The 14,311-nt window shown below is 38.2% G+C and overlaps 2 protein-coding genes across 2 annotated transcripts in view; one reads left to right on the top strand and one right to left on the bottom strand.

The window, feature by feature from the left end:
- SNW1 (SNW domain containing 1) overlaps window positions 1–9,035 on the top strand; it is a 35,584-nt gene extending 26,549 nt beyond the window's left edge. Inside the window, exons 8-14 of the mRNA XM_036430187.2 lie at window positions 1,089–1,154; window positions 2,025–2,141; window positions 3,415–3,556; window positions 4,140–4,236; window positions 6,004–6,121; window positions 8,104–8,267; window positions 8,352–9,035. Coding sequence (XP_036286080.1) covers window positions 1,089–1,154; window positions 2,025–2,141; window positions 3,415–3,556; window positions 4,140–4,236; window positions 6,004–6,121; window positions 8,104–8,267; window positions 8,352–8,550 — 903 coding nt within the window. The 3' untranslated portion in view covers window positions 8,551–9,035. The remainder of the gene's footprint in view (window positions 1–1,088; window positions 1,155–2,024; window positions 2,142–3,414; window positions 3,557–4,139; window positions 4,237–6,003; window positions 6,122–8,103; window positions 8,268–8,351) is intronic.
- Window positions 8,447–14,254, bottom strand: LOC118714813 (SRA stem-loop interacting RNA binding protein). The gene is made up of 4 exons (XM_036430244.2): window positions 14,128–14,254; window positions 12,076–12,134; window positions 9,834–9,941; window positions 8,447–9,144 (listed from the first exon to the last, which is right to left on the bottom strand). The coding sequence occupies exons 1-4, from the start codon at window positions 14,222–14,224 to the stop codon at window positions 9,085–9,087; spliced, it is 324 nt and encodes a 107-aa protein (XP_036286137.1). The 5' UTR covers window positions 14,225–14,254; the 3' UTR covers window positions 8,447–9,084.
- Between the last annotated feature and the right edge of the window lie 57 nt (window positions 14,255–14,311).

Below are 14,311 nucleotides of genomic sequence, written 5' to 3' on the forward strand. Positions count from 1 at the left end.
TATTTTCTTTTTTTTAATTTTTTTAATTTATATTTTTTATTTATTAACGTATTATATGTGTACATATCTTTCCATTGCCCCATTGTTTTCTTTTTTAATTTGTTTTTTCAAGAACAAATAGGGATCCACTTAAAGATTATAATGTGTAGTAACAGAGTGCTTATGAAAATGTATGTAAAATGTTAGCTATTAATTTTATTATTAACTTAGCCCCTGTTTTGAATGGATGAGTAGGATCTGCTATTTCACATGAGGATGTTATCATAGTTATAGGAAGTGAGTATCTGGAATTGTTAGGTCTCTGATGGATAATGTGAGTGGCTTTTCAAAATGTTTTATTACCCAACTAAAGAACAAGTATTCATCTGAAAGAAGTTATATCACTTTAAATATGGAAAAGTACTAACTACTATTTATAACTATCAAAAATAATTTTTAGATTATTTTCCATTTTTTTATGTTAAAGTTATTACTAGATTTCATTGCCAGGGTCTTTTTCCAGCATCTAGAAGGGTTCAGGAATCTGGAGAAGGGCTGCGTGTAAATTAATAAAGAGACTAGAAATATAATGTAAATTTGTAATCCATGGGGGAACCAGAGGAAGCTTAACTATAATAGCTAAGTTCTCTCTACCTTCAGACCCAGGGCTCTTTTTATTCCCACATTGTGCACTAAAGCAAAGTAGATAGATATACATATCAAAGGTAAGTTTTGTATACAGTAGGTGTTGTCAGATTGGAGGAAATGCCTTCAGCTGTTCAGCTGTTTGGCCAGCAGGAGGCAATAACATGTAGATTGAAATGCTCTCAGTTGTCTGGTAACAGGCGATAATATATGCGATCTTCAGGTTTGGGGAAATGCTTTCGGCCATTCTAGCAGGCAATAACATGTATTCAGCCCTGCTGAATTTAGCCTCCAGCACTTCATGATGTAGGAACATAGTATATAGTGTTACCAAACAATGGAATTTTAGTCTTTGACTAAATTCATCCATATATTAGTCTGTATTTGAAGAAAGAATACACTTGGGTTTTTAGCTAGACCATGAATTTAAAAATGCCTCTTCTTCCACTGTTTTCTCAACTCAGATGACTGTGAAAGAACAACAAGAATGGAAGATTCCTCCTTGTATTTCAAACTGGAAAAATGCAAAGGTAATTATGTTGTTATACAATCAGTCTTTTAGTATTACAACCTACTGCAAAACACCCAGGGAAGGAGTACTTTAATTTTTAATCTATTAGTTTATGTTCTTAACATTGCATGTGTAAGCCATTTAAATCCTACATATCTACTAATTCCCAACGCTTCCAGAAGTCATGAAGAATCTATAAAATGATATGGAATAAACTTCCTAATCATTATTTCCTTTTTTCTCCCAAATCATATTTCATGTTTCTATTTGAATAGGTGAAAGCCACTTTAATTTATGGATTACATATAAATTATTCCCTAAAGGGAATTATGGGCTCATCCTCTGTTTATTAAAACAAAGTTCCAAGAATCTACCAAAGCATTAAAACAGTACAGCAGATTATACTACCTATAGATACTATTATTTTATGGATTGTTCTACCTTCTTGTGACTGTTAAATTTACTTAGGAATAAGTATTTGATAGTGATTTCCTCTTAATACAATTCATAAGTATTTACATGATAATCTATTTTCCCAGAACACTGTGTGAATTTAAATCCTAGCTCATCCACCTATTTTACTATATGTCCTTAGGGACATTACACACCCTTTCTATTTTAGTATCTTTATCTGTGAAATGAAAACTGTATTGTTATCAGCTTTATAGAGTTACTGTGAAGGTTAAATGAGATCATAATATGTAAAGTGCTTAAACAATCCTCCACACAAAGCACTCAGTGTTAGCTGCTGCTGTTGCATAATTATGAAGAAAGATGTAAGGAAAAGAACTTCAGCTAAGTGGTTGTCGGAATGGACATATTTAAATCTAATTTTAAAGAACCTATTGTCTCTCCTTTGTGACTGTTTTCTCTGTCTGCTTAAAACTAGGGTTATACAATTCCATTAGACAAACGTCTGGCTGCTGATGGAAGAGGACTACAGACAGTTCACATCAATGAAAATTTTGCTAAATTGGCTGAAGCCCTTTACATTGCTGATCGGAAGGTTGGTCATGATAATTTAACTAGAGGCCCAATGCATGAAGATTCATGCAAGAATGGGCCTTCTTTCCCCTGGCTGCCAGCACCACCTTCACTCTGGCCGGAGACTCCTTTCTGCTCCGGCCTGGAGCTGCCTTTCCACCTTCCCACATTGCCCAGAGGCCTGGAGTGGCTGGCATGGTGCAGAATGATGACGTAAGCAGCCCCTGGCTGCTCAGTGACTGCATATGCAAATTAACCCTATAGGGTGTTTTTGTGTTGGGTTAATTTACATACTCGCTCCTGATTGGCTGGTGGGTGTTGGCAAAGGTACGGTCAATTAGCATGTTACTCTTTTATTAGTGTAGATTATATAATGCTCTTGATAATTTGTAAATACATCCTTGGTTACCTAAGATACTGTTATTTTAGCTACTGTACTGGTATGAGAGCCAGAGATGGCAGGTGGCTATTTGCAGCTCTGTGTCTGGTCTCAGTCTTTACAGACTCATACATAAACCTCACTACTATAATTTCCTCAAAATTTCAGAATAATGGTTTACTAGGCTGATCCCATTTTGTGCAGATTGCCAGCTGCTGTTATTAGATTTCATACTTTTTCTCTATTTTAGATGTAGATGTTTCCCAAAAAGTCAGTAGCAGGAAAGGGCAAGTAAACATTTTGATGAGTTGAATGGAATAGAATATGGCATTCATAGTACTGGCTGTCTAAATATGGTACTAATATGAGACTTTGAAATTCAAATACATCATGACACATGTTTAGAACATAGAAAAGTATGTCTTTTTTTATATTGAAATTAAAAAATAATTTTAACTTTGTAATGTGAAAAATAAAAAAGAAAAGTATGTATTACAATGAACACCATTATAAAAATTATTTTTATAGGTTAAGGCTTTATCTTGAGATGACTCAATTGATTTAAGAACATAATCAGTTCCTGTATGTTATTGATATTAAAAATGACTTGACTGAAATTTTCTTTGACTTTTTAGATTGTTTCAAAGAAAGCATTTGTGTAATATGGACTTTCAAATTTTTTTTTAAGGGGGAGAGGAGTGTCTGTCTGTAGCTTTAACTACTAAGACATTTCCCAGAGTGAAAAAATCCAAGTTATGGTGTCTTCCAGTAAAGCTATCTTTAGTGGACAAGAATCTTTGTTTTAATTAACAATAACAAATCTGAATTCTGTATAGCTGTTTTCTCAAGCCAGGTGTTAGGGAGATAGATGATAGCTATCTGAGAGAGTCTTATTTAACATCCAACTTACTAACAGGCTCGAGAAGCTGTGGAAATGCGTGCTCAAGTAGAGAGAAAGATGGCTCAAAAAGAAAAAGAGAAACATGAAGAGAAACTGAGAGAAATGGCCCAGAAAGCTAGAGAGAGAAGAGCTGGGATCAAAACCCATGTGGAAAAAGGTATGACATTCTCATTACCAACTTCAATTTACTTTGTAAGAAATAGAGATCTCATTCTAGAAAATCTCTATTGATCTTTACTGCATACAAAATTAGTATCCTAACATATAAAAACCCAGGGTCCGTTAACTATCGATCATAGGCTCGACTGAACACCTGAAGTCAAGTCCTGCAGTCAGTGCTGGGTTACCATGGAAAGAATTGTAAAACAAACTCTCTTATCTCTACCACCTAGATTCTGTATTAAAATTTCTTAACATAGCTAAATTTGCTTTCTCATATATCTACCCATCTCTATCTTTCAGTCCACTTTAATACTTGGATGCATTTTAAAATAAGTCAAAAGCATCAGTACACTTAGCCCTAAATACTTAAGCTATTGTACATGCATGATTCTGGAATTCACATTCCCAAAATTAAACCAATACTATTGGATTTAAATTCATTGGAAGTAAAGTTGAAAGGGCTGAATGTGACTTCAGTGAAGTTCATGGAATTGTATAAGGTTAAAGATTATATTATCTTGTTTAAAATATTAATGGGTAATATAGTGATGAAGTAATTTTCAATTCTGTCCACACAGAGGATGGGGAGGCACGTGAGAGGGATGAAATTCGGCATGACAGGCGGAAAGAGAGACAGCATGACCGGAATCTTTCCAGGGCAGCGCCTGATAAGAGGTAGGTGCTATTTGAGATAAATATGATTTATGAAGATTAGCCTTTGTGAACCTTTTAGAGAGGTGGTTTAGTCCACTAATACCAATTTTGCTTCTCTTAGTTTGATGACTTAATAAATCAGCGCTTATTTTCTTGCACTTAACTACTTACCTTGTCTTAGCAGAATTGACTATCCGTGGAAGAAATCTTTTCTTCCATCGCCTTGTAGAGTCAGCTAGAATTGAGAATGATGGGAATATAGAAAAGGAAATGCAGATCATGTTTGTGAAAAGAAGGTAATGGATAGGACTGTTCTGGTCTATTCTTTTCCAATTTCAAATGGTGAGACAAATTTATTACGTTCCTGATCCTTTAGACAGGAAATAAACTGCAATACCTTTATTGAGGCCCTTTTACATGCAGAGCACTCTATGAAGTACAGTGGGGGAGAAAAGCAGGTTTTGTAAGAAGTGAAAATCGGTCGCTTCTCGTGAGCAGTTTCACTTAAAATTCAGAAAGGCAGAGCTATTATATAAAATTATGGATAAAAAAATTTTAATAAAATGAATTGGGGAAATTGACAATTTGTTTAAAATTAAAATACAGTTGACATATAGACAAAGCACTCTTAATAGGTACAGACTTTTATAGAACAAATTTGAAATAAAGTAGGGATTGGTGAAGTTTGTGGTTCACCAAAGGCTTAGAACTGAAAGTGCTGAAAAGTTGAAGAAATGCTGTCATATGGAGATAAATTTCTGAATGAGAGTTAAATGCAAATATAAAACATCTTATTTCCACATGTGCAGTTTTTAAGGCTGTCATTATCCTATGAACTGTTACAGTTCACTTTTTTCCATTCGTATCTTAAACATGAAAAAGAAGATTCCTGCTGGTGGTGGAATTTGTTTAATGGCATATTTCATCTCTTAGGATATGTGAAGTCATGGAGAAGCAGAAAATCTGAATTTAGAGTTCTGGTTAAATGTATAGTGAAGAAGAAAGAGGAATGAAGTAGGAAAGTGTGTAGTTAATGTGCTTTTGGTCTGAAATTTCTAAGGTACAGAAATCAAAATAGCTCTGTACATAAATTGGACCATTTAAGTGGCTGAGAATTGATAGCATAGGAAAGCTGTAAACTTGTGATTTAGTGAAATCAGATTGTCTATAGAAGTCATTTTTAAGACCTGAGCTTCTAGCAAAATAAATGACGACAGTTACCATGGTTTCATTGCAATGTAGATTGCATTACACACTGAAACAGCAGGGGAATTAATGTGAATGTCGAAAATCATAATGAGTAATCCAGTCATCGATGTGTTTTCCTCAAAATTCTAATAGGATAAAATTACTAAATGTGGTTATGTAAAAAAACCTGATTCCAGCTTATTGAAAATGATTCCTGTGATACATTTAATTTGTATCTAGTCCTACCCATCCTCTTTTAATAGCAAATATAGTTTATAGCAGTTTCATATCTCAGCATGTATTGTAAGGTGCTTGTTTATATTAAAGACTTCCGTGTCAAGAATGAATCTCTTAGCTATTCCTTCCAGCTAACAGGAGGGTCTAATTATAAAACCCTACTTCTTCCAGTAATCATCTAGCTGAAATGCTATAAGGGCTGCCAGCATTATAAGGGAATTATGCATTATCAGGGAATATATGTTCGAGATATTAACAGGACATGTACATTTCCTTAGCTTTTGAGATTGCTTGTATTTTTAAAATTGAAATTCAGCTTGTCTGTGAAGAGTTTTTAGTTAGTAACATTGTATTTCAAAACAGGTCGAAACTGCAGAGAAATGAAAATCGAGATATCAGTGAGGTCATTGCTCTTGGTGTGCCCAATCCTCGGACTTCCAATGAAGTTCAGTATGACCAAAGGCTGTTCAACCAATCCAAGGTACAATAGAAATAGCTTTATCATGCTCTGGCTGGTGTTGCTCGATGGTTAGAGTGTTGCCTGCACACCAAAGGGCCAAAGGTTCAATTCCTAGCCAAGGGCATGTATCTGGATTGCAGGTTCAATCTCTGACCCTGGTTGAGGCATGTGCAGGAAGCAAGAAAATGATGTGTCTTTCTTTCTTGCATCAATGTTTCTCTTTCTCTCTCTCTTACCCTCTCCCCCCTTGCCCTCTTCCTCACTTCTTTCCACTCTCTAAAAATCAATGGAAAAAATATCGAGTAAGAGTTAACACGCACAAAAAACATAGAGTTATCTTAAATGTTGATATGAATACCAAATCTCTGGGAAAAGAAAATGAACATTTGGATCAACCTAAGGCAGGTTTTTTACAATAGAAAAAAATTCTAAGTTGTATATTGTAACGTAAGAAAGAAGTAACATGAAACAGCTCTGATTTTTACCTCTTACAATTAGCTATTATTTGAGACAATAGTAGAAAATAAAAAAAATTAGGTTATAAAACTTGGCTCTGGCCCTAGTCAGATGGCTCAGTTGGTTGGAGCATTGTCCCGTTCACCAAGAATTTACAGGTTTGATCCTCCATCAGGCCCATATCAATGTTTCTCTCTCATTGGTTTCTCTCCCCTCCCTACCTGTATCCCTTCTTCTCTATAAAAATCAATAAAAACATATCCTCAAGTGAGGATTAAATTTAAAAAAAATTTAAAACACGGTAGCTACCTGCCCTCAAAATATGAGGGCGCGGGGGGGGGGGGGGGGGGGGGCTAGATATGCCTTTGCCCTCAAAGACTACTGGAAAAGATAAGATTAATCTATATAAATAAAGACAAGGCAGACTGGTAAGAATATGGAAGTATAAAGTTCTACTGGGATGTACAGGGGAGTTTAATTATGACTGGGGAGTTTTTAAGATCTGAAGATAGCATTTGAGTAAGTTCTTTAAGTTAGTAAGTTACTGGGTGCTTCTTATATTCCCAGCATTGTTCTAAGCCTTTTGCTTGTATTATCTTTTTTTAAAAATATATATTTTATTGACTTTTTACAGAAAGGAAGGGGGAGGTATAGAGAGTTAGAAACATCAATAAGAGAGAAACATTGATCAGCTGCCTCCTGCATACCTCCTACTGGGCATGTGCCTGCAACAAGGGTACATGCCCTTGACCAGAATTGAACTTGGGACCCTTCAGTCCAATGAGCCAAACTGGTTAGGGTTACTTGTATTATCTTACTCAATCCTTACAGAACCCTATGAAGTCACACTATTACCACCTCTATTTGAAGACGAGGAAATTCTGACACATAGAGATTTAGCTAGTAACTAATGAACTCAGATTTCATTGATGGGCTGTCTTGATGTCAAAGCTTGTGTTCTTAATTACTATGCAATGGCATCTTACCAGTCTGAGTAAAAGGGGTTAGGCACGAAAGCTCCACATAAGTAAATATTTGACAGTCACCTTTTACAACTTTAGGCTTAAATCACTTAAATTTTTCTAAATATATGGAACAAGTTTGTTGATTTTCATTGAGAACCCTATTATCTCATGCTATAATAGTGATGTTCTCAGGCAGTTAAGGGGGGAATATTATTACTGTGAATGGCATCAGATGTTTTATGGTACTTCCATCTTCTTGCCATCTATAATAAAAAAAAGCATAATATGCTAATTAGTCTGGATGACCAAACAGGGAAACGGCCTTCTGGGATGAAATGGGCTAAGGGCCTAACCCCTTGCATGAATTTCTAAATAACTGCTTAACTAGTGTCCCCCAGTTTTAATGACTACTTTGCTAGTCAAACTTGTTAATGAGTACCTAATTTAATCTGAGAATTTGAAGGTGATACGAACAAGTTTATGGACTTTTAATGAAGGTTGTTGAAAATGTGAGTTATAAATGAATGTAGTCAGATTCAACTTTTAATAAATTATAACATATACTTGTAATGTTCTCTACAGGGTATGGACAGTGGTTTTGCAGGTGGAGAAGATGAAATTTACAATGTTTATGATCAAGCCTGGAGAGGTGGTAAAGATATGGCCCAGAATATTTACAGGCCCAGTAAAAATCTGGATAAGGACATGTATGGTGATGATCTAGAAGCCAGAATAAAGACCAACAGGTACCAAGCAAACAGTTCAGTTTCAATGTTTGCGTGAGTGTAAGCGAGGTAGTTTATAATTTGGTTCTTTCTCTTTTTCCCTAGATTTGTTCCCGATAAGGAGTTTTCTGGTTCAGACCGTAAGCAAAGAGGTCGAGAAGGACCAGTTCAGTTTGAAGAAGATCCTTTTGGTTTGGACAAGTTTTTGGAAGAAGCCAAACAGCACGGTGGCTCTAAAAGACCCTCAGATAGCAGCCGCCCCAAGGAACATGAGCATGAAGGCAAGAAGAGGAGGAAGGAATAGATACACCTCTTCACAGTGAATGGACTATTACCCATAACCCTAATGATGCAAGTCATATGGGTAAACATTTTGTAAATGGGCCAGATAAAAACCAAATCTGGGTGTCAGATCCCAGCACTACTTTTTATTATAGCAGAAAGTGGGGGGGATGGAAAATTCTACTTTGAACTATTTAGTTTTTTTAAAGAGTGGGTTGTGTTTGTGCTTCTCCCACCTTTTGGCATTTATAGAACATACTGCCCCATAAATGAAATTAAGATCACTTCCTTTTATGTGACATTAGTACTTTGGGGTTAATATTTTGTGAAGGAATGGCTAGTTATAAGTAAAGTTAACCCAACCACAGTGAGTAGGATGTTCACCTATTGGAACTGTCCAGCCAAATGACGTATGCCCCTATTGTGCTCTGTTTTAATTTGGAAGGGGGAAAAGTAAGCGCTTGCTTGGTGCACCTATTTGTTTCAAATAAAAACATTTACACAAAATTTTCAGTTTTGTTCCTTTATTTAGTAGGTAGTAGTAGTAATAAAAATCTTACTCTTCATCAGATGTTAGATCTTGTAAAACTTTTGGTCTCTGAGCTTGAACGTGGAGCTGAAAAAAATCAAGTAAGCACTGTAAAGATAAAGCCAATGTCTGCAAAAACATTAAAACTGAAAATTAACCCCTTAAGACTGGCTTTTTATTAGGAAGTCAGCACCAATAAGTCAAAAGGATGTTTTTTGTAAAACTCACTGAATTTCAATTAAAAATTATAAATCAGCCCGGGTTCAGTTGGTGGACTGATACATCAGGAGGTCAATCAGTTCAATTCCCAGTCGGCACATGCCCAGATTGCGGGCTCAGTTCCCAGTAGAGGGCATGCAGGAAGCAGCCAATTGATGTTTCTTTTTTTTTCTTTTTTCTTTTTTTAAATTTATTGATTCTTTACAGAGCGCAATTGATGTTTCTATCTCTCTCTCCCTCTTCCTTCCTCTCTATGCAATCTATAAAAACATTTAGAAAAAAATAGTAAATCAGTCTGACCCAAGGCCACGTAAGTGGAAAAGCCAGGATTTCATCCCCTGATAATTGGGCTGCTGTTTCCACTGCTCGGTGTTACATATGCTTGCTACCCATTACCAGGTCGGTCTTCCTTTACTTCCCTCCCCAGACCTTTTAGAACTGGGCACTCTACCACCACCGCCATTCTTTAAAAGATTGCCCCAACTCCCTGTCATTTCACACTTCTGACCTATTTAATTGATATACAGTAAGTACATGATATGTAGAAAGACACTTACTTTTACTCCATCAATAACATGACTGTCATTTTGTAGTGCAGTCTGAAGTTCTTCTTCTGAAGAAAAGTAAATCCAACCCATACCTTTGTGAAAGCCAGTCTCTCTGTCCTAAAAATTCAAAATTTAAGAAAATAATCATGAACTTGAGAAAGTTTCTATAAGCTCCAAATCAAACTACCAATGTTTTATTTTCCAAAATGGGATAAGAGACATTTTAATGAATGTCAAAAACCTTGCTTTAGCCCAGCCCCTGTGGCTCAGTGGCTGAGCATCAATCCAGGAACCAGGAGGTCACTGGTTTGATTTCAGGTCTGGACACATGCCTGGGTTGCAGGCTAGACCACCAGTAGGGCGTGTGCAGGAGGCAGTCAATGGATGGTTCTTTCTAACCATTGATGTTTCTCTCCCTCTCTGAAATCAACAAAAAACAAACAAAACAAAACAAAAACCCTTTCCTTTAATGTATATTCACTCTCCTAGTTACCCAAAGCTTAATTCCTATGTTAATCTTAATATTCTCTGCTTTTTTGCTACCATTGGAGAAGTAAAATATAAAAATGAGCTTCCTGTGCCATTCTAGAAACAAACTACAGTAACAATAGTAGTCAAGGGAAATTCCGGTCACAAAAAGAAGTACTCTCCCTGTTTCTCACTTCTAGAAACAAAATTTAAACTTCAGAATCTTGGTATATTTCTGGTAATTTCTGAGACTAATCACCCTCATCACTACCACTACCATTATCACCTGCTAAAAACAATTAATTCTAGAAAGCTCAACAGAAAAATACAGCCCAGAATGAAGTAAAACAAATTATAGTTTTCTAAACCATCATGAGAAAGCAATGGGAATGTAATAAGTATGAAAAGTTTAAAATGCACCCAATTTAATGAGGATAAAAGTTAAAACAGATATTCTCCACCAATTAGATTTGTGGTTTTTTAAAATATATTTTATTGATTTTTTTATAGAGAGGAAGGGAGAGGGATGGAGAACTGGAAACATGGATCAGCTGCCTCCTGCAACACACCCTACTGGGGATGTACTCGCAACCAAGGTACATGCCCTTTGACTGGAATCGAACCTGGGACCCTTCAGTTCGCAGATCGATGCTCTATCCACAGAGCCAAACCAGTTAGGACTCCACCAATTAGTTTTATGATAAACTATCCTCTACTATCTCATTATCATAATACTGTAGCGGGCAGAATTCTAAGATGGCCCCATGATCCCCTTGTTACTCCCTGTATAATCCCCTCTGGTGGTGGTGGTGTGGGGGGTGGGAAGGAATGCAATACAGACCTGTGCTGCTATTCTAACTAAAAGAATACATGGCAACAGTGATGGGATGCTGCTCCCTTGATCAGATTATATGCCAACGGTGATGGAGTGTCAATCTGGGACTATATTACACTGAAGAAACTCCCTTGCTGACTTTGAAAAGCAAGCTGCCATCCTGGGAAATAGCCCACAAAGAAGCCAGGAAACCAAAAAACTGCAGCTAGTCCCTAGGACACATGTGTCAAACACAAGGCCCTCGGGCCAAATCCGTCCCGCCAGGCCTTGCAATGTGGCCCGCCAGGCCTTGCAATGTGGCCCGCACTGCGCTGTCATCACTGCACTCCGCTGCATTTCCATCACAATGACAGTTTATGACTGTTCAGTAAACCATTCGGCCCGCGATTTAGGCTGGATTTTAGATTTTGGCCCCTTCTCTGATTGAGTTCGACACCCCTACCCTAGGATCTGAGAGCAGCCTCCAGCTGAAAGCCAACAAGAAAGCAAAAGCTCAGTCCCACAATTGGAAGACGACAACTGCCAAAACCTGTAGGACTCCATCTTCCCCAGTTGAGCCTCTGATGAGACCAGAGCCCCAGCTGACAGGTTGCAGTTATATAGCCACTCAGCAGAGGAATCAGCTAGACTGTGCCCAGAATCCTGATTTACAGAAACCGTGAGATAATATATGTTCTTTTGAGCCACTAAGTTTGTGGTCATTTGTTTTGCAACAATAAAAAACTAGCACAAATGCCCAGGATATGGGGGGCGGGGGGGGGGGGGGGGGGGCGGTATTTCTTTTAACTTTTTAATTAGTATCACCCAAAATTTATCATCAAAGATTAAACCGCTTCACTCCATTATACATACAGATAAGTTGACATGCTTTGACAAAAACAAGAAACCGGAATTAAAGGATAACATTAATACTTCAAAAACAGAAACAAAAAAACCCACAAAACTCACAAAAGGTAGTATGCACTTTCTTATATGGCCAAATTGTGCAAAGTGTTCTCTCAGCTCACCTGTATAGGAAGAGAAAACAATAATAGTTAATACAAAATGCATCCTCCACCCTAGATTATAGATAGAAAGCAAAAGGAGTCCTAGAACTCCAAACTTATGTATATTAAGGAGCTACTTGTATCTGGGATTTATTTACCTTCTACAATTGAAACTTTGTAGCCCAGAATGGAGCCAAGTCTCCTGCTCACTCCATGGCAGCAGCCATTTCTGTTGGGATTTATTTATCTTCTATAATTGAAACTTTATAGCCTTAAGTGGAGACCAAGACAGGGACTGGGCTGCAGAAGCCTGACTTCCTTCATCGCCAGGGAAACCCAAGCCTCCCTCCTGCTTGCTCAGTGGCTGCAGCCATCTTGGTTGGGGTTAATTTGCATACCTGATTGGCTGGTGGGTGTAGCGGAGTGATGGTTAAATTGCATATTACTCTTTTATTAAATAGGATTTCAGACAGAAAAGGAGAAAAAAACAACAATGATGTAAATCATTGATGGGCTGTCTCCTGCGCACCCTACACTGGGGATGGAGCCCGAAACTGGGGAATGTGCTCTGACTGGGAATCCAACTGTGACTTCCTCATTCATAGGTTGACGCTTAATCACTGAACCATGCTGGCCAGGCTCCTGGAAGGTTTTAAGTCCCCCATTAGTGGGGAATCTCAAATTTGCAAGATACTGAAGAAACCCCTGAGCCTTTCTACAGTTTCACAGGGCCTACTGGGTTTGGTCTTTACACACAGCATACTCAGAAGGAGAGACACAAATTGATCTACTTCCCACCCTACTATCATACTTGGACTACAAAAATTAAGAGAAGTTATCCCTGTTCTATTGTTTAAGGGAACTGATTCGACACATGGATTACCCACAAAAATGACTGTAAGCAAATGTAAAATTTCAAATCATAAAAACGTAAATTGTAAAACTGCTTACCAAAATTTTGGTAAGCAAAGGTAAAAACCTTATCTCAAAACAGCAGCCGACACCAACAAAAACAATGTTGGTGAGAGAGTTCAGTATTGATTACTCCCAACCTCTATCTCCAGCCTATGCCTTTCCCATGAGCTTCAATTTTAGTAATCATGAAAATAACCACCGTTTATTGAGTATTTCCTCTATATTTAGCACAAGGTTAAGCAGTTTACATATAAACTCCTTTACAATGGTATGAGGACGATCCTGACTCCATTTTATAGATGAAATTGAAGCAATACACAACCTCCTCTGTCCAACACATTTAAACATCTCTTTTTGAACTGCTTCTCCTATATTCTAACCACGAAACTTACTAACGTTAAAACTTGGAAGCCATTCCTCCTTTTCCCTCATTAGGTGCGCTACTGCCTACCAAGACATCACGAGCCCTAACAGGTTTGGCTCCATGGATAGAGCATCGGTCTGCGGACTGAGAGGTCCCAGGTTCGATTCCGGTCAAGGGCATGTACTTTGGCTGTGGGCGCATCCCCAGTGGGAGGTGTGCAAGAGGCAGCTGATCGATGTTTATCCCTCTCCTTTCCTCTGTAAAAAATCAATAAAAGATATCACGAAAAGCTGTGTATTTTGTTTTGTTAGCAGAAATGGATCTGACCTCCCTTCTACTACTACCCTAGTTCAGCTCCTCATATTAGAGCAAAATTACTGAAGTTGCCTTTTAGTTCGTCTCCTCACCTCCAATCTCGCCACTTGGAATTCATCCCCCCACACCGCAATCAAATGAATCCCTTCTAAATGGTTAAGTCTTAAAAGTTTCCGAGTTAATAGCCTTTTCACCAAATCAACCCGAAGGAGAGGAGATCGTGAACTCGCGCTCCAAAAGCTCAAGGGACATTCCTAAGCGGTTCCTTGCAAACGTTTCCTTCTGCTGCTTGGTGAGCACAGACGCAAACCCAGCCTCCTAATGGAGCCACCACGCTGACTTGCGCGCTCCGCTGAAAGCAGAGCTCCTGCGGATCGCCTGGACCTAAACATCCCGCCCCGCCACGTCTTCATCACTCACTCGAAGAGGCGGTCCAGGGGATTTTCCTGATAAAGGCAACGGGCCGGCCGGTATTGGCCCGCAGAGCCAGGGCAGCCCTCGCTGCGGACGCCGCCATCTTTAGCTTGAGAGACCTGGGAGGTCTGAGGTCGCGACCCCGGAAGAACCTGCCGCACCCAGGGCACGTGGATCTGCTTCCGGGGCA

This window comes from Pipistrellus kuhlii, unplaced genomic scaffold (assembly GCF_014108245.1).
Source record: "Pipistrellus kuhlii isolate mPipKuh1 unplaced genomic scaffold, mPipKuh1.p scaffold_m20_p_1, whole genome shotgun sequence".
NCBI lineage: Eukaryota > Metazoa > Chordata > Mammalia > Chiroptera > Vespertilionidae > Pipistrellus > Pipistrellus kuhlii.

Coding starts and splice junctions, on each gene's coding strand:
- LOC118714813 (XM_036430244.2), bottom strand. CDS start 14,224: ATGGCGGCGTCCGCAGCGAGGGCTGCCCTGGCTCTGCGGGCCAATACC. Junction 12,135..14,127: donor CCCCTGGACCGCCTCTTCGA/GTGAGTGATGAA, acceptor CTTCCTATACAG/GTGAGCTGAGAGAACACTTT. Junction 9,942..12,075: donor GAAAGTGCATACTACCTTTT/GTGAGTTTTGTG, acceptor TTGAATTTTTAG/GACAGAGAGACTGGCTTTCA.